The 21,137-nt window shown below is 36.2% G+C and overlaps 1 protein-coding gene across 1 annotated transcript in view; it reads left to right on the forward strand.

Moving 5' to 3' along the window:
* Positions 1-21,137, forward strand: part of FOXP2 (forkhead box P2) — a 445,405-nt gene that overhangs the window by 306,573 nt on the left and 117,695 nt on the right. Inside the window, exon 5 of the mRNA XM_074827537.1 lies at positions 11,935-12,024. Within this exon, the coding sequence (XP_074683638.1) occupies positions 11,935-12,024 (90 nt within the window). The remainder of the gene's footprint in view (positions 1-11,934; positions 12,025-21,137) is intronic.

The following is a 21,137-nucleotide window of genomic DNA, read 5'->3' on the forward strand; positions in this document are numbered from 1 at the left end:
AAACTGACTGTAAAGTACTGCAAGAAAAAAAAGAATGAGAAATTTACTGCATGGATAGATACTGAGTTTGATTTAAGAATTATTTTTAGATTAAGTGTGAGATTGGTCTTTTTTATTACTTTTTTCACGCCATGTACAGCGGCAGTGCTATGAGGGCTGGTGAAGAGATGATCCTTCCTCTGCTGGGGTTTGTTATCCTGTGTGGGTGCAGGTTGCACAGGGAGAGCAGGGGAGAAGGAAGCATCTAAATAATATGTTTTTACATATGCCTTACATAAGTGTGCAAGTGTGGACATGCATATTTATTTTTAATGAATAAGTACAAAGTGCGCTATGAGGGAAATAAACCCCTCATCCGCTTTTTTTGCATAGATGCCTTGGAGAGAATGAGGGTGAAGGTATTTGAAGGAAGGAAGGGCAATGGTGATGACTTGATGCCTCACATAAAGCAATCTCTGGAAGAACTACAGAATTTTTGAGAGAAGTCACAAAGAGGAAGGTAGAGGAATTGTTACAGATTGATAAGGTTTAAAATGTTACAAGAAGAAAAAAGGGGGTATTACAGAAAGGAGAATCTGGAAAAATACTTCAAGGACATGAAATCTGAACTATGTGCAGTGTGTAAAGAGGAGCGTCTTTAGAAGAGAAGGCTAGTAACTGGGTTTTGACCATATTAAGTGGATGACGAGATGATAGAGAACTGATAAAATAAAAGCTGAAATTCAGGTTTTGATTTGTGTAAAATAAGAGTAGTTAAAAGGATAAAATGAGTAAAATGTGTATCTAGAGTTCATTTCCATCATATTTTGATCATGTGCCTAAGTTAGCAGTGCTTTTTTTTTATGTGCATGCTGATGATAGTGATTATGCAATATATGCTACCTGGTTTAGAGGAAATTTTTACAATCTGATGCCAGAAGAGACTTTAACTGATGTGAAGTATTACATATGTTTGGCACCAACATAACTTGGGCACGTCTGCTTTTACAAATGCATCTGAAGATGATAATGCCTCTGAGCATATTTATTATTATGATTCCTTGATTAGCTTGCTGTTTAGGAATATTACTGTAGATGCCAAGGCAGTATATTAACAATCATTTTTTCCTGGGCAAGCTTGATGAAGTGTGATTGGAACATTTACCTTTTAATTCAAATGCCTAACCTGTTGCGTTGCTCATGTATACTACTTGGGAATTCCTTGTACAGTTGCTATCATTTCTCCAGCACCTAAACACCCTGGGAATTGCAAAATATCTCTCTATCCTCCTCTGCAAAACATTTTTACTAGCTTCAGGTCTTTTCTTTTTCATCCCTTCAAGTTTCTAATCATAACGAATATACTCCCTACCAGATCTCCTCAAAAGGACTGAAACTAGGATGGGGAGCCTGAGGACATTTGCCTGTCTGTCTTCACTTGCATTTTAGCTTAAAATTAAAGCTTTTTGTCATTTCACTCTTTTTATAATCTTCAGTCTTAAAAGTCCCCAAAGTGGAGAATTCTTTCTCACTAGCTCTGTCTACATGGACTGTTAAGGCTGCCCTTCAAAACATACAACTCATTTGTCAGCTACAGCAAGAACCTGAAGATTGGGATTCTTCAGAGACAGAGGTCTGCGTGTTGGATCATGCCTGCTAGATCATCACTAAATGCACCAGAAGAGTTAAAAGGTAGATAAGCAGCCAGAGAGGAAAGCTGCAATTGTCATTCAGGCAGGCCAGAGTAGACCACAAGTGCAGATAGCTTTTCAGCGAGATGCAGAGCTAACCAGTGTTACTTTTGTAGGGTTTTCCACAGAATATAAGCATTTCCTTCAAGAAAAAAGCTATTTATTTTTATGTTTGTGAATGCGTGTGTTACTTTGCACACATATACATAGAAATTAATTTGTGATCATGGTACAGTCCACACTTAGCATATTTTAATGCTTCATAATTATTCCAAGGAGTTTAGATCAGACCTTGTGTTATCAGCACACTCATATCTATAGCTGAATGCCACCACTGATAAGTCTAGTGTCTAGAAAATGGGCTGTTTACTTGCATAATTTACTTGATCTCGTAACAGTGTTTTTACTGTTGTTTTGTAAACTCCAGACAGCACTGCACTTCTCTCTCCAAAAGGTTTATCAAAAAACCTTGAAAAAATACAAATAAAATGGCTATTATTGTATCACCTGTTTACATTCATGTTTATTGGTTCTTCCCCTAATTATTCTTGTACTGAATATGTACCTGGAGCTCTTTATGCCAACTGAAATTTTAAAAAGCACTACAAAAATATCTGTAAGAAAAAAATAATGGACTCAGTAGGATTTCAGTTGAGCTCATTTAGCTTTATCCATAAAGACTGATTTTTTTTTAAGTGGCTTAGACTATGTAGTGACTTTTGATCAAAATATTTCATTAAAAACATGATTGAAATCAGGTTATCAAAGATACTTTGTAAGTGTTGTTATTGTAGCTTTAGATTTAAATTCACAATAAATTATAATGAGTCAATTTGCTTTCGCTTTTTTTTTTTGTTGTTGCGGTGCGATTTATGTTGATCAAGCTGTGCTTCATACCCTTGTTGCTTTGTTTTTCTCTCCTCTTCCTAGCTCTCCACTTCAGCCAGTCCTCTATTGTTTATAGTAAGAATTGTAATGTCAAGAAAATCTAGTTTTCTGCTACTGTTGTGTCCATACTTGGTGGTGAGGACACAAGAATCCTGCCCAGATGGCTCCGACTGCAATTAGGGCACCGAGTACTTAATTCTAAGCCATCTCCTGTTCCGTATAAACTATTTCTCTGTTCAGTCCAAAATTTCAAGGATAGCCTCATAAACACAAGTGTGGTCATGTAAGGTCATAAATTTCCAAAGAGCGAGTCTGTATGCTCAGCTCTTACTGATCCTCTGCTGTTAACTCACCATAGAAACAAACTATGCTGAAGCTTCATGATACGCAGTTTATGAGAACATGGTGTTATTTGAAATGTGGCAAGGTGTTAGACATCACAGTAATCCGAACTTGGCATGCTTTCACAGGAATCACACAATCAAATAAAATAGGGCTAGAAGATGCTTGTAAAGATCTGTGTCCCAGAGCAGAATCATTGCTCTTAACTGTTCCTGAAGATGCTTCTTAAGCAGGTCCAGTGACAAGGGTTTTGCAGTCATTACACAATTTATTGTACTCCACTATCCCTACCACTGGAAAGTTTTTTCTTAAATTTAATCCAATCTCCCTGAATTCAATTTAAGGCTATTCTTGCTTGTCCTACTCATGGAATGCAGTTAATTCATTCTGTGCAGAAACTTGCTGAAGACAGTTATTGCTTTAGTTTTTGGTTGTGGGGTGGGTTTTTTTTTTTTCTGTTTTTATGATCAGATTTCTGCTATCCCATAGGTTGAATTTTCTCATCGTGATCATTATTACTGCTCTTCTCTGGTCACTGGTCAGATGGTCCACCTCTTTGAAACTTGTGCCCCAAAGATGGGTACAGTTCACTAGCTGAGTCTTTAGAAAGTTGAATAAAGTAGAAGAAATACGAGTTTTGTATATGACACTTCTGTCTATATGTCCCAGTTTTCTTTTATCATAATAACGTGATAGTATTGATTTATGTCTTTAATACATGTTTTTCATCATAGATAACATATATTAAATTTGAGATTTCTTTAAACTATGTTCCTGTAAGAACTGAATGTCAGTAATTAGATCTACTAAAATATTTTAAAAGAAACTTTAAATTTATAATATGCAATGTGAAAATGAGCCATGAACTTTGTTCTCCACTGATTATCAAATGGTTATTTCAGTAGTGGCTGTTGTGCCTTCCTCCCATACAGCAAAAGCCTGATATGACCATCTTGGTAATATTTCCTTTTGTAGTGGCAATCTCACTGATGTCTCTGGATATGGATTTGTAAGGGCAGTGGTAAATCAAATCAGTCACTGTTCAAATAGCTGGAGCACTTTCTCTTCGATAAATATGTAATTCCTCACATTTTGATTGGCTGAGTGAGTTTGCTTCATATAATTACTGTAACTTTCTTTGTAAGATAGAAAGAAAGTTTCTAGCTCACAGGCTGTCGGAATGAAGAATCTGTGCTTATGATGCTTTGTGTTGGCACTCCTTTACCAGTCACTGTGCAGAATGTTATTTAATTGAAAATAAGTTGTAAAGATGGAGGTATTTATTTCTGCCTTCTAAATGGCTAAGGCTATTCTAGGGTAAATAGTGTTTTGGCATCTGTTCTTCACATGTTATTTTACCTCTCTTTATCATTTAGCAAAACTAATCAGTCCTCACATGTGTCCTCTCAAATTTTAGGTTCTATGCTAGGAATCTTGCTATTGGCCAGAACAAAATGTTTGCGTGCATGTTCCCTTTTGTTTTATATCTGTCTCACCTTTTGGTTTAGTTTATATCTGGATGATGGTTTTTGTTAATCATTTGCTTAATAATCTCCATGCTGATTTCATTGTCTTTAATTTCTGAATTTCCCTTTCAGATTTCTATCAGATAAAACCGCTGCCTTCTAACAGCCTAACGTTATAATGCTTCCCTTGATACTATGTTTCTTTCTCCTCCCACATTTGCTCTGCATTTTGATTTTAGTACAAATGGGACCACTCTTGCTTTCATTTGCATCAGTTCCTTTCCTATTTATAAATTATCAAACCATCTATTATTCCACCTAAGCCAACACTACTTTGTTTCAGACTGCTTTAATTGAAAGTAGGCTTCACAGCCAGTAAGTGAATGCCTACAATGGACAGACTTGAAAGAAGGTCTTTTTTTAACCAACTCCTTTCAGATCAAGGATGCATACACATTTGTACCATATATACGTACTATTATATAAACGTATAATAATTTTAAGAATCTTTTTATTTCTGGATTCACACATGGGATATCTGCATTGATTGTTCTTTTCCCTGCACACTTAAATAGCTTTTACATATCTGCTAGATGATTTTCATGTGAAATAGTTCAGACCAGTTTTCATGCACTGCCATTGCCACATTCTATTAATGTAAAACTAAGAGATCAGCTCTTCTGTTTAGCTATTGCATGTCCCAGTTTTCTAACAATATGGAAGAAAATAGCAGTGGCAGGATATTTGTGAGCTTGTGGCACTGGTATTTGATGTGTGCACTGTTTCTGTTTTTATTCATTAATTCAGTTAGTCACCACGTAATGTAAGTAGTAGGAATGAAGTAAGGTAGATTGCCCGCTCTTGTGTTTACCAAAGGAAAGTTAAGTTCAGGCATGTGGGATGAAAGAAAGGAGATTGTCGGGTTGGAGCACAACTTTGGTCCTGCGGGCCCCTGTCTCCTAACCCTTGACTTTGCATTCTTCGGGTGGTCTGAGCTTTGGAGATGGCACTTGGGTTTGCTGTCATGAACCATGTTATGCGTGGTCTGACATGTAGCCCTAATGTCCAATGCAGATTGATGTCTACAGGGAAGACCCCTGCTAATGCTACCAGGAGTTTAAGCAAGCCACTGTTATGGATGTTTTGCTTCTAGTTCTTGGAAAAATGAAAGAGTTCTGTTTGAAACAGTGTTTAGTAGCCATTAAATTGGGTTATATAGAGAGAAGCTAAATTTGCCTTATAAAATGAAATATGTTAGCTGCTAAGTTATTAGTGCCCTGTATTTATTTAGCATCCTTCACATGGGGAAAAAGTAAGACACTAAACAAAAAAAAATTGCCAAAACAATTAGAGTGAAAAAAATCTGGTAATTAACTATTATTTTTCACAAAACTAGTCTAATTACGAATCAGTCATGGTAAAATGAAAGGTCAATAACTACAGATGCATAATTTCTCTCTGATAGATTGCTGTTTGAAAATAGGTTTATGACAATTATGTGATTAATTTCCTTTTATTAAACAGCATTATGAGACTTCATGTTGCATTCATCAGTTTATTACTGTTACTTTTTCTCTTCAGTTGCAAATTAGTCTTGAATAACATCAGGGCAGAACAGAAGCTCAGGTACATTGAGGATCTCTACTTCTAGTGTTGTTCGTATTGCAGGGAAGACTGCAAATCAGAGTCAAAATCAGAGCCGCAGTATACTGAAACTGGCAGTATCATCCTAACAAAACAAAACCAAAAAACAGAATAAAAAAACGAATTAAAAAAACCCCAAAACAACAAAGTGCTTTTAGTCCAAGAAAATGAGGGCCAGATCTAGTTAAATTCTTATGCTTCTAAGATGAGGCACATGAGTACATAAGTTAAATTGTGATCCAGAACATCTTTCCCCACTTGCAACCTCACCTTCAAAGTGCTCTGCCTTTTTATCTTGAAATTCCCCCGTCATAAAGAGTTGCTGTCCTGGACAAATGCAGAATTTCCCCAGCCTTGGAAAAGCTGAGCAGCCTGGAGATCCAGGAACCAGGCATTCATTTGCACAAATTACTGTAATGTCAATGCAGTAAGTGTTTTCAAGCATATTCAGTGTTAACTTAACCACACCCTGTAAGGTTGGACTCAGCACAGCACTCAGTGGCCACCCACATTTTCTGGGGAAACTGTTGAAGAAGGTCAGTTGTATTCTGTCTTATCTAGCAGCCTGGTGGTAGGAGTTAGTTGGGGTGGTAATACAGTGTCCAAGGCTATTGCTTCTTCTTCTTGAGCATAATTTAGTTTCAAACATTCTGATCTCTTAGAGGTTTGTGTTCTACCAGGCAAGGCTGCAGGGCACCCTGCGGTTTAGCTGCTGAAATTGCACGTGTTGCACATGGGGGCTGTCTGCAGCTGCTAATCTAGATGTAGAAGACAGACAAATCTTTTTTGTTTTGAGCATTTGCATACTTTGATGTTGGGTTAAATGAGTGAAATCCTTCTTAGTGACTATCTAGATTTCTTAGATAATATATTGCTTGAGGTGGGTGCCAACAGCCTTAGCTATCTGGTACTTTGTGTCTACTTCTGTAGGAAAACACTGTAATAATTGTGTAGTCTACCACTCCTAGGTGGAATCAGGCTGGTTATGTGGCTTGGATTTTAGTTAGGTGCAGGATTTCCTTGATTTCATGGGCTCTCCAGCGTGGCACATTTGTCCTCAGCTGATAGGCTTTATCTTCTTTGTATAGCTTAGAGAGAAAGTGTGTTGTTCACTAAGGAAAATGAGGTTGTCTTGGGGTGCATGGGAGTTTGCTTTTCCTGTCAAGTCTCCTGAAGAGACTGCTGTTGGAAAGGAGTTGGATCATCTTAAATTCAAGATTCTTTCAATAGTGCTAAATGCTTTGGTACTCCATTTGGAAAGATTATAAGCTGCCGTGCTGAGTGGCTGTGAAATTCATTAGAAAACTTTCTGGGAAAATACAGTCAGCAAGAGACAAAGGTTTAGCAGTATCATTTGAGTGCTATTACGGAGCATTGAACAGTGTTGTCTTTCTGTCACCATCTTTAGAGGATCTTGTGTAACTATGGGTAATTCTGGGCTTCTTGTTTGGAGCCAGCTGGGGAGTGAACCCAGGTCAGGGTGTAAAGGGGCAGATGTTCTCCTGAAGTGGTTTCTAAAATAAATATAACTATGTAATCATTTGGTTAACTTGTTATTCAACCAGTGCAGAGTAGTCTGTTGGCCTTAAAGACAGCTTAGCATATTGATACGTTCCAGTTGCATAGTGCTACCAGTGAGATAACTCTCGTTTGACATATTCAGCCATTTGGAAACTTATTTTATGTTTAGAAACTTATTTTATGTTCAACAGGAATGTTAGAGCATGGAATCATTTGAAAAATAAAATAGGGATTTGGAGTTAGAAAAAGAAAATAATCTGGTTGTCTTCTGGCAAGTTTTTTGGTTCTGGTTATCTGCAAAGTATACACCTCTTGTCAGTATAAATAGGGAGTGCCTGTCTAAACATTCTTGTTTCGCCTGTTCCACATAATAGTTTCTTGTATCATATTTCTTTTGACCTCGCTATCTGAAACCAATTACAGGAGATCCATTTGGGCTGCATCTATTTTCATAAGAAGCCCAGGCAGCAGTGTTTTTCTCAGAGATGAATATCAACATCAAATATGCTTCTGAGTGCTTTGTTATTTATGTTTCAGAGAGATTTTGTAGCCTTCAGCTCTCAAGAATGTGTCACGCTGTGCTGTTTATACATTGACGATATTAATGGGCGTAGATGTCATTTTTCATTTTAACGTCTCAAATGCAACAGGCTGATAGGTTAAACATTCCTGGTTTTAAAGGAAAGATATGAGTGACATCTGTTTCCTAAAAATATACACATATTTACCTTTTAAAAAACAAAGTAATAACTTTACCATCTTTTAGTTAGTGACAGTTTTCACTTTATTAAAATGATAAAACTTTAAAAATTATTTTAAGGTATGCTTAAATTAAATACAAGGGTTTGCAATACAAAATTAAAGCAAGTTGTATCTCATAGCATTATCGCCAACAAATTGCAAAATCTACTGCAATTTATCAACTTTAATAGGGTGAGTTATATGCAATTAATTTCATTTTTGTTCTGCTTACGTTTTAGCTATGCCAAAACTGCACAGTAAATATTAAGAAGTAGTGTTCCCAATAAATATTTTACTAGAAGACACAGTGAGTTCTGGAAACCATATGCCCAAATTTCCTGCTTATACAGCCATTACTTAAAGCATTATAATGATTTTCATTTGCATTATTAAAGTAATTTCTAATCCTCAGTTCTTTTTATTGCTTTTGTCTACATAGACTTTTTTGTATAGTTTTACTAATTTAGATAACTTAATTAAGGAAAAGTGCCTACTAAATTTGAAACAAATGTTATTGGAAACTAGATACGATTTTGACTACCTTAGAATCCATTCTTGCTGCTGTTAACTTGAGGTAGGACTCAACATAATTTTATCTGCCAGATTTATAAACATCTGTTAGTTTGTCTTCACTGAACTGTTTTTAGACCACAAGGTATTATCAAATTAGTTCACAGAAATTTATAAATTATACATGGGATTTGGTGTTTACTTGAAGTGTATATGTTAAACTATGAATTCTGGAAGACACTTTCAAGTTGTCAGTTTGTTTTGCAAAGATTTAATAGCTGCAAATGAATTGGTAGAACTGAATTTTTTATAGTCTCATAATCTTCATTTATGAATAATGTCAGTAATAATCCTTTGAAATTAACAGTGTGTTTCTGGGAGGTTGTTTACTGAGTAGCAAAATCTAAAGTTAAGCAGCACATTGGGAGGAAAAAGTACCATATGACAAATGCTATAAGAACAAAGGCTGACAGTGATTTCTCCTTATGAGTTTTAAATCATCTCTGATCTCTTGAAATTGTTTTCTGTTCTTCTTCTATCTCCTGTGTTTACAATAATCTAAACTGCCACAATAAGATCATTGAAGTATTCAGGTAGTCATCATTTATAAGACATTCTGTATTAAAAGATAAGCCTTTGCTCCTTTAAAGATATCTGAACCAGCACATATGAATCAAAGTAGTTTAAGTAGTAGAGCCTCTTATGCAAACATATCTTGTTGTGCTGCCTTGCTTTTTCATAAAGTGTGACTCTTTTTGTAGTTAGTGGTAGGAAGTCATGCTTTCTTAGGCTGATTCCACGGGAGTATGCTAGCCACAATTTGAAATTATACTGTCTAGCTTAAATCTAAACTGCAGCATACTATAATTCTCTAATTTTCAAGTACTGTAAATGTACAGCTTTACCAGATGCTTGCTTGCTTGTTTTATTATATTGACGTGAGTTGACTTTGCTGCTAAGGAAGATGAGGACACTGAAACAACTTGCCGAGTGTTCCAGTTATTTGCAAGTATACATCAGCATTATATCATTGCAATTTCTTTTCCAGGCTGTGTAATGAATTTTCTGTAACCACCACAAATAAATAATAATCATCTTTATGTTTTTTCCCATTTTCTGTAACTCCAGATCTCGTCTCTGGTTCTTGTAGCAGAATCACCCTGAGCAGTGAGGTTGGTTTTCTTATACAGTCTCCCATGAATTCAGGAGTGCAGTAGTTCTCTTGCTTCCATTCAAGTTTCCCTTTCAGAGATCTCTAAAGATTGGGAAGGATTATAGATTTGCCATAGATCTTCTGTTCATGTATTTAATCCATGTTTTGTGCTTAAACCACTGTAAGATGTTGGGACCAAATCCTGGTGCCCCTGAAATCAACAGATATATTTATCTCTGATCTCAGACAGAGCAGGATTGTCCTTTAGGATCTGCTCAAGAACTGAGTGCAGAAGAGATTATGCTATTCACATAGGAAACAGGGCATCCAGTGGTTCCTTGGTAACAAAATATTTCAAGTGCACTTTGAAATATGTTAACTTTTATTTATTTTTGGCAGCGAGAAGCTAGTTCTGTGCGTCTCGTTGCTTAGGTTCAGAGGAATGTATAGTCTTTGTAAAGCTGACCTGTAATTACTTGAGAATCTGATGAAACAATACGGGGATTGTTGTGGGAATGTCTCCAAATGTTAAAAGTCTGCTCTGCAAACTTCGTACCAGAGCCTTCTATGGGGAGACGAATCAATGTTGTTAGGAGATGGTGCTAGTGCATTCAGTTTGTTTACTTTGGTTTTCTATGTCTGCCTGCCTTCTCAGAAAACTTGCTTGGAGCCAGACTGTAGCAGCCCTCTCTCTGTCTTTTCATAATTGATCAGGGGATGACTGCCTTCCCTGAGGGTTAAGACGTGGCAACTTTTTCTGTTTGCTCAGCATCTCAATGCAGTAGTTCAAACATTGTTCACACCAGCTGGCAGTGTAATGCCATATGCACATCTTGTCAAAGCAACTGTTGTCATGGATACTAGAAACTATCTTAAAAACCAGCTCATTTGAGTCTAATCAAAATTGTACCTTTCTTTATCAGTTGAGAATCTTTATTATTTTAGGGAAGATTGATCAAATGGCATTTATTGAAGTATATTCCATCTACAGTATGTTTTCATAACATAGATAATAACGTGATGTATTTTAAAGCTGTAACTGCTGTTTACTGAACTGATTTTTTTTAAGCGTGAAACAAAAAAGAGTTCTCCAGGTAGTTTCAGTGGAAGTGTTTTGAATTGGGTTTTTTTTGCTTTGGTTTCTTAATAAATACCACTTTATAACACTTGGCATTTTAAAAATAATTTTATAGGGAAAAATAATTCAGATTAGCCTTCTTTGGGTAAGTGGAATGTTTGTTTACATTTCATACGTTTAACTGTATTTTACTGAGTTGGAATGGAAACATAAAATAAATGAAAACATTTTCTATTTTGATTGGGATACTGTCATTCCCGAGCCTGATCTGGTTGGTTGAGTAGTAATTTCTTTGTTCTCAGATTTTCCTAAGAATGCAAATGAAAACCACTCATTTTTATTTGGCATTAAAACTGCACTTTTTTTTTTTTTTTTTGTCAAAGGAGAGGTTTCTCCTTGAATTGTAAGTAAAAAAGTGTTTTTAATCTTCAATGAATATCCTTATTAATTCACTTTCAAGATAATCTGATGTTGATTTGTCAAATTTAATTACAGCTTCCGGTAACACTTGAAGTCTACTTGCTTTTGCTTCAAAATTGTAATATGAAAATGCAAATTGAATGATAATTTGCAAGGGAGTGGGCATTTTAGTTGAACACTCAAAGACAAGTTCCTTGTGGAAATGAGGCTATTGATGCAGTTTATGGTTTTTCCTCTTCAAGCACTTCAAACAAATTAACTTTATTTCCTGCAGGATTTCATGTACATCCATAAATTCTAGTGAAGTCCTATATATGTACTTTCAGATTATTTTTTTTATATTTTAAGTAAAAAACAAACTGAAGTCTGAAACCTAGCAAATACAGATCAAAAAGGAGGAGACTGTATTTGTTGAATTGGACTTTTACCTAACATTAGCAATGAGTAACTCATCTCTTTCTAGGAACTGGTGGAAATTATTTACTTTTTTTTTACTTTTAGGCACTCCAGGCAGCAAGGCAGCTGCTTTTACAGCAACAGACGAGTGGACTGAAATCTCCTAAGGGCAGTGATAAACAGAGACCACTGCAGGTTAGTGAAGTATCCTTGCTTTTGGGGCCTTACTCTCAGGGAAGAGCACTGTGCTTGCTCACACATGAGGTGTGTTTGTGGATGCCTGTGCTCTAACACTGCGTATGTGCATACTGACAAACAGGAGGTTACAGGCTTGCATGCTGGTGACTTCTCATTCACATAGAAAATCCATTATAAATTGCAAAAAGCCTTTTGTGCCTATAGATGCTTAAAAGGTCTAAGACTAAATCTGAGCTCAGTAGCTATGGTATAAATTAATTCTTTATAGACATGCTGCAAAATCGGTGTGTGATTTTTATACATACTTGGATTAAATTGTAAAAATGTTAAGCCTAAGAGTAAAACAGTATCCAGGGAAAAAAAAAGCTAAGTAACTCATTGATATTATATCTAAGTAACAAACAGAAGAGTGTTCAGAAACTACCAACACAACTGCATGAAATGATGAAAGAGCTGCTTCTGCCATTTTAGGAAAATGTGTCATAGAGTTTCACACTGGGATGCTGTTGGGCTTCAAATTGTGTTCGGGTGAATACGACTTCTGTTATTTAATAATTATTTTAAATGCATTATTAGTAAAACTATAGCAATTTTTGAAAAAATTTATCTGGAGGGTTTTTTTGAGGTTTTAGTTCATTTACTGCTAATTTAGAATTCCATATGAAATTACATTCTGCTGACAAAACCGGCTCTCTCATTGTATGTAGACCAAATATGAGTGTTTAACTGCTGAATTACAGACTGTTGCAGACAAAAGATGTACATGAGAGATGATTTTATTTTGTTCAGGAAATAAAAAAGTATAGCTCTTACCATTCTCTTCCTCACATCTATTTTTCTGGGTGAGCCTTTATCCTCTTGGGACTTCCCCTGTTTTCTGATGGAATAGGGCGTTTTTATCTCATTTTTAGCTTTTGCCATGCATAATGGAGGGCCCCAGGCACCAGAATTTATCTTCTTCTCCACCAGTGAAATAAGAAATTTGATCACTTGTGCAATTTTTGTATGTAATTCACATTGTCTCCTTTTCTTTGTGAAACTTCATGGAGCCATGTTGGACACAGCAAACAGTTCCACATTCCACATCAGCTCTCTTCAAATAGACTTTAAAAGTTGTATTTATTTGCGCAGAACCAAACAAGAACTTAGGAAAGTTACTAAAGAAAATGAAAAAAAAGAAAACATGTCAAGTTGGCATCCTGTCGTGCTGTAGTTGTAGGCCAGTCCAGAGGTGTAGGAGTCCTGGGACCATCTCAACTTTCCATTCTTTGCCCTTGACTTTGCTTTGTATTAAATATCTTCTAGGCTGAAGGCACAGAGGAAGAATAGTCATAAAGGCAGCAGTTTATGAACTACATAGTTTTTTTAAGTTTTTAGAAGTCAAATTGGTGATCTTGAAGGGTTGAATCACGGAGGTGATTGATTTAATGAATACTGTGAAAGTAGTTTATTCTGCCAGCTCCTCATTCTGAAAGATAACATGGTCTGTACTAGGAGTGTACAAGGTCCATCTAGCCCTGTGTTCTCTCTCTAAACTGGCCAACACCAGATGCTAAGGGAAGTATATGAAACAGATAAAAATAGTGATATTTTCCCAGTATATGTTTCCCAGTGAAGTTAGATTACTTTAATCCTCCAACTAGTAAACTGGAGCAGTTCAGGAGCTACTGATTTCTATGTTCACATTCTCCACCCATTTGTAAACCTCCTTTTCAAGGCTGAAGAGGTGTGGAGGTACACTATTTGTGGTAGGCATCGACAAAAAGAGAGAAAACCATGTTTGGAGACAGTCATACACATAACCCAGAGGATAATGAGATGAGGAGAGGGAGTCTTGTTCTTCCCTACTTCCAAAGCACTAACCCTGGTCTGATGCCTGTTAAATGCTATGGGATGGTGTATTGTAGAGACATCCTGTATTATGTGTTTACCAGGAAGAGTCAGTGCCTCATGAGTCACACTTGTGAGGCAGGGAGAAAAAAATAAAGCATATGATTTTCTTTTCAGAACTGTTACATGCTTCCTAAAGCCAAGATTACTGCTTATGTTTCCAACTTCTCTTTTCATGATCAGTATGTATGCAGTGCCTCTTATTAGCCTTGGACACTTCATTTGATTCATTTTTAAATGAGAGGAAAATGGAATTTGCTCCCAGACTTTGGTTTATGTGTCAAATACTGTGTAAATTCAGGTATGAGCACAAACTTCATTTTAATTTTCTTCTTTAGTGAAAAGGATGTATAAAGGTTTTGAAAATGAGTCCTTGGAGCTTTTCTATTTGTCTTTTACTGTTACTACAGAGCTGTTCATTGTTCATTATGTAGTGGAAATTCACATTTTGAGCATCGTGATGCCTGTTTGACCAAATATGAGTCATAAAATTGTGCAGTATTATTATTGTATTAAGCCAAAATTAATGGTAACTTTAGCCAAAATCTCCTAGCAGTAGGAATTGCTAAATTCATATAAGCAATTTGAGGTTTATAAGACAAAAATACTTGTGCTTGTGTTTGTGCTTAAAGAAACAGACTTCTCCCAATATTTTAAAATATTTTAATACTAGTGTATTTCTAATTTCCTCTAATTTCAGAACAATTTACTAATCTGGCAACTGGAGATATGTTAGAACTGATTTATAAATCTAGTAAAAACCTAATAAAACTTTTAAAGCTAGCTCACACATCTGCAGGCAAATATGGGTGTTAGGTAAGCCTTGCCATTGCATCTCTCATGCATTCCATATTTTGATGTAAACTATTCTATTGTTCCATGTGCCAAAGAAGGAGCAAAATGGTATTGATTTTAGTGACCATCTTTCTGTATTTGATGGACTTGTGGGGGAAAGTAGCATGTGGTGTTTTTATATATGTTCTCTCTGTTATTCCATAATGCGTCAAGTATTTCAGTGACTTACAGCACCTACTAGCTAATCAGCAAGTTGAAAGCTTATTGAAGAAACCTTCAAATTTGTGTCCTCAACTTTGCAAAAACAGGGTGTTGGGTAAGTTGTCATGTTCTACTGTGCTTTACAGAGGGGATGGTTTTAGAGAACCACTGGGATTTTCCTAGAAGTATTTGAGTGTCTTTTGTGTCCTTCTCATTAAAAATCTTTTTAAATTTACTGCTAGCTCTGTGATCTATTGTAAAAGAGGAATGTTGTATTGGCAAATGCTACTGGTTTAGTTTTTAATGCAAAAGGTACCTTTATCTAGTAGTTACAGTATATTTTCAGAGAGAGGAGGTTTATATTCAGATTGTGAGTTAACAAAATACCTGCAAAAATTACAGTTTTAGGTAGACATTTATCTTGATCTACTATTACTTTCTGATTTACATTTTTCTGGGTTTCAGACTGCAGATGGCATAACAATTAGCATGTCTTATGCAAAATGGGAGAAAAACATCCCATCTGACAACTTGAGTACCAATTGTAGTAGTGATTTTACTTTCATGTGTAGATATCCGAATAAATGTATTTGAAACATGTTTATATATGCCATTCATTACACTGATGGACCAATTGAATGGATCCAATCAGTACATACATTGATTAATGACATATTGCAGAATAGCTAAGGAGGGTTTGTGATGAGAGTTGAGGATAATGTTAACCTGCATATGATGAGATAATAGCATTTACTTTCTTACTGTGCATCCTGGTAAACATTGCAGTAGTAAGGTTAAGATTTCTCTAGTACTGGTTTTTGTTTCAGAATATTTTTCTTTTCTGGAGAAGCTGTGATTGTGGTAATCCATGGTGAAGTGAGCTGATTGCTTTCACGGATTTCACTCCCTGTCACCACATTTCCATAGTAGGCATAACAGGGAAAATGTCACTTTGGCTCTTAGAACCTGTAGATCATTCTCCTATGGCAGAAAGTCACTGTCCTTACAGCCACTGAAGATCCTGGTGTCATCTAGCCTGAACTTAAAACTGGCAGCTTTATTGTTCCTGTTACACTTACAGTCACGAGCAAGACTTGTGGTTCTTCAAGAATGGTGCAGAGCACAAGCATAATCCAAAGGTAAATGCTGTCAATTTGCTGCCATTGGTGGGTGTTTGTGTACAGCATTGCAATTATTTCCCTTCCAGGTAGACAAATCTTGGTGCTTAGACTGATCTGTCCAGGATACACGTTCTATTGCTGGCTCCATAACATAGTGATTGGACAACTAGTTGTAATTTCACTTGTTTGTTGTAAAAGCTATGAAGACCCTAGCTATTTCTATTCCCTGTAATGTCTGTAAAGAAGTAGTTTATTTTCATGAAGTCAGACTTTGAACTTTATCTCAATTAGAATAAATAGATGATTATCTTCAATTCCATGAGTTAATACATCTACGATGATTCGGTTAGTTGTTTTTTCCTTCATGCTAGGAGATTTCTTGTTTCAACATCAGTACTAATGCATTCTGTATGAGGATGGCATGTCAGGAAATCATGACTCCTGGAATCAAAGGGTTAAGCTCAGTGTGTACCAAGCCTGTTGTATAAATATCATGCTGTATGGAGTGTTGAGTTGTTAAGGTAAGCTTTGTTTATTTAGCATGAGCACTTCACTGAAGTGTAATCATTTGATAAAATTTGGGAAAAGTAAGTATACATTTAAGTTTAATTAGTTTATGCGTATTGCATTAGTGCATGGTATCAGAAGAACCACTTTTTTTAAAGACATGTGAAATGCAACAATTTATCATGAAAAGATATTCATAGTCTCTTTTAACCTACTCTCCTTGCTTTACTCTCTTCTAGTTTGGTCATCTCCCTTTGGATCTTCATGTGGGTCTGAATTTAAAATTCATTGCACATAATAAATAAGCAAACATATCATTAATATTGTAACTTTTAGTTACTTTTTTAAGCATACATAAGGAGTTGATGAGAGATAAGAAATTGGGAATGTGGAGAAAAAGAAGCAAAACCCACTGCTTTTTAAATTATATCCTCTGACTTAACACACAGTGACTGCAACCATGCATGCGTAATGTCAGTAAAAAAATCCCCAGCTTAAAAACAGCAAAAAAGATGTTATGAATGTAACTTGGAGTTTTCTTTGCATTACATTCAACAAAAATAGAAACAAATCTAACTGGTCTAAAACAGTTTTTCTAAAAACTGCGTGTTACATATTTCTGTTTTTCTAATGCATGCTGCTGAGCATAGATTGTAGGAGGATTTTGTACATGCTAGAAAGCACCGATTTAGAAAGATACCAATGCCTAATATATAGTGTAAGAGGAGAGTAGTGATAAACAGTCTTTTTCCCTCTTGAGTATAATCCTGGAGGAAATGTGTGGCCTACATATAAGCAAACATTGAGGCTTGGGGTAAATTAAATTTGGAAGATATCTGCTGGAAAATTATAAGTCCCATTTTCCCTTGCAAGTCTGTTAGGAGGAATATGCACTTATCCTCTAAGGTGCAGGAATTTACATCTGTGATACCCACTCTAAAGACAAGGATAACCCCAAGAGATGGTGAAAAGGCAAGGAGTTATTTTTAGGTAAGGGGGGGGGGGGGGGATGGAAAGGAGAAATAGCTGTGTTCAAGCTTTCATGGTGTAGAAAACAGGAGTTCCATCTAAGGTAGAGGGATAAATACAGTGATAAAGAAAAAAAGTTGGACATATTTCACGGATTTACAGTGGAAGTGTCTGTATAACTTGCTGGGAAGTCCTCGTTTATATAGATACAAGTCTGCTCCAAAGGCTTATGTCCTGTCTTTAACAACCTCTTTTACTCATGAAAACCATGTGTCATTTTGCTGTAAAATCTTTCAGAATAGATTTACTTTAAGTCACTTTTTACTCTTGAAAACTTCTAGTATTAAAAAATACGTCTATAAAGAAAGTGGGACTGCTTAGCATGGTTTCCTTTTTAATTTAAAGTATCAGTCACCTTGAGGTATTATCTCTTATTGATAAAGCAGATAGTTGTCATTTTCAGGTACGTAAAATATTACAGCTAACCGTATGTATGATCTTTCTAACATGTGGAAAAATGTTTACTGGCAGCCTTCTAACAAAAGTTATCACATAATGGCTTCATCTGTATCTGAGAGGAAAAAAACCTAGCTGGTGCAGAGATCACATCTTTATCCTGAAAATACTGTTGCAATATAATAAAATATTTTGGAGGCAGAGGAAAGAGGTATTATGCAAGTTCTGTTTACAGGTATTGAATATGCAGAATACTAATTAGGATTATTATGTGATCAGGGATTTCAGGAGGCATTTTAATGTTAAACATATGTCTGTGCAGCAGTGTGATGTGTCACTCCATTACTGTGGCTGTCGGGGAATTATTTGTCACCTGCATCACTATCACATCTTTCCTTTCCCCCTTTCTTGCTGATTCTGATACTTCTAGAGGATTGGGAGGAGAGGGGAGAACACACACAATCTGGTTCTTCACTCAGATTCAGAAAGGCAAACCTTCAGAGAGAGTGCCTAGGTCTTTTCATAGCAGCTTTTACATAGCAGACCAGCAGACCCATCATGGTAGAATCTGCTACCTGTCTGATTAACAGGAAATATTGACATGCATGGGATGAATGGACTGGTTTGATATTCTGAACTATATGAGTCCCCAGGTGCTATAGAGAAGTTTATTTGCCTTGCTTGAGCAGCTGGGAAGCTCTGTTCCCCTGCAAGCCCTCCAGGTTCAGGCAGCGTCCACGTTCAGAATTGCTTGTCTTTGGGCTGCATGAGTAGTTCCTCTGCGGTGCTGGGAGGTGTAGGTTTCCTTGAGCCACTTCTCCAGGCTCTTGCAACAGGTCGGATGAGCCTGATTCTCTTCCCAGTTGGCTCATTGCCCAGAAAAGCTTGTGAAGAGCTGAGAGGGGATGTGTGAATGGTTCCCCACTCAGTGTGTAGCTCTATTAAAGGGTCTGCTCCCAGGCAGGGCCCTAATTATGCCAGTTTAGGATCACACCACTCAAGCAAGGCTCTCCTGATACTCTTGAATTTGAAAAACACATTAGTGTACATGGATGTAGAAATTACCAAAGCAGGAAAAACAACTGAACACAATATTTTGTGAATGCTCTACATGGGCGCAGATTTTAAAAAATCATTTCTAGTTAAATTATTATTAAGGAAAGTCTGTTTTTTTCCATGAGGTTTTTCATTTCGTCAGGCAATTATAAAAGTCAATGAAATTTTCTACCAAAACCAAAGTTCTGTGACTAAGTAATGAAGAATCTTCAGTCAATAGTAGCAAATGCGACTTTCCACATGAAAATACAGTCTCTCTCTATAGCCATTTGAGGCATTCCTTGTGCAAATTACTTCCCATACTTTTTTTTTGCACCTTATTTTTACTTTGTGAATTCAACACTTGTCTTGAAATTTTCTAATCATTAGACATTATTTTGCAGTTTATATGTTAGCTGTCCAGTACCAAGTGGGGAGACTTTACTAGGGGTATGGGGAGCAGGCTGATCAGAAATCTGAATGTATGCCAAGATCAACATAGGTGTGTTAATTTTACTTTGCCTTCACTTGGGCTGTATACATGGTAAATCGAATTAAAAACTGTTTAAATTATCCAGATGATCATGCATAAATATGACACAATAATGCTACAGAAAAAAACCATGTGAGCATGTGTGCTGCTGAAAAAGCAATCCCACAGTGGAGTGGAAGAGCACATCAGCCCATCCTGTTGGGGAAGGGGGTTGTCCAGCAATTGCCACTTTGATGTTCTAGGTCTTTTTATGCCTTCTTATGCATCTAATATAATTTTCTTGAGACAGATAGATGAGGGTGTTATGAATTAGAATTAATGGTGAAAAATGTACTAAACACTACTTCAGTGCTTTACTACTTGATTATGTGAAGCTTTGAAAAGCAATTCTACAGTAATAACATGTACAAAGGAAACTGTATGTGTGCCACAACATCAATACATTTCAAGGATCTTACCAACAACCTGAAGTATAGATGAAGAATGAGATTTTCTGCTAAGTGTTCACAGTAAATCCAGTCAGATAGAAAAGAAGCCTATACAGTATTGAGAAAAACCAAAACAGTAACCCAACATGTGAGAAAAAAATGCCAAAATCAACTCTGTGCTTGTAGAAGTCATTTCCAAATTGATGCAGCTGTAATTTAGTGCACAGATAGCTATGGGCTTGATGCTTAAGAATAATCAAATTACCAAATTAAAGAAAAATATTTCCCAATACAAGAAATGGTATGGTGTTGAAGTCATACATAAAACAGTGTTAGTTTCCGTTTTAAGAACAGTTCAGGATACCATGGAAAACCCTTAGTTTGAGGGCATAGTCTCTGAAGTGGAAATAATAATGCGAATTCAGAGGCGAATGGTGGTTGTTGTTTGCATATACAAAAAAATATCTCTTGGTTAGAAAGGCTTGAACCCATACTCTAGGTGAGGAAGAAAAAACGCCTAATTGCAAGCCTGCCATAGCTACAGGGGGCATATATTTCACCCATAGAAAAGAAAATTGAAGGATAGGGTTCACAAAAGGGCTGATACAAGATAGGTATCTTTCAAGAATGTAATTTAGAAAGTAAATTCTAATAAATTTTTAAAAGTACAGCAAAGAACAAAAAGTCACATGTTTAAGAACTTAGAAAAATTTATTCCTTAAGCTTATGTCCATCACTTAAAATGAAAGAGAGGCTCAGTATTGATCGTTGTATGACTGTGAATGACCAGTGATGTAACATAGAAGAGAAGAAGGAACATGCAATCCAAAATGAATTTAAAAGGGTGTTTCCAAAAAAACAATAGGGAAATATTAATGCTATTTTTAAAAGGTATCTTTGAGACCTCATCTGGAATAGAGGAGATAAACAATTCACCTAATTTCTGGTACCTTGTTAATATATTAGAAATGTGCTCCATATAGGTTCTGTTGAAGGATTCAGTATTCTAGTACTGATGCCCTGAATTTCTATAGAGCGAAGGTATCTCACCGTTTTGGCTATGGCTGATAGCTTAGCACATTTCCTATATACCTACAGTGAGGTTGTGTAAATTCTGTATACACTTTTATGATATACAAGTCCAAAAAGTTTTCATTCAGACTAGATGCATAGGCTGAAAGGTTGTGATTGCTCAATGCAATTTGGGTCAAGAAG

Source organism: Strix aluco, chromosome 5, assembly GCF_031877795.1.
Source record: "Strix aluco isolate bStrAlu1 chromosome 5, bStrAlu1.hap1, whole genome shotgun sequence".
Lineage (NCBI taxonomy): Eukaryota > Metazoa > Chordata > Aves > Strigiformes > Strigidae > Strix > Strix aluco.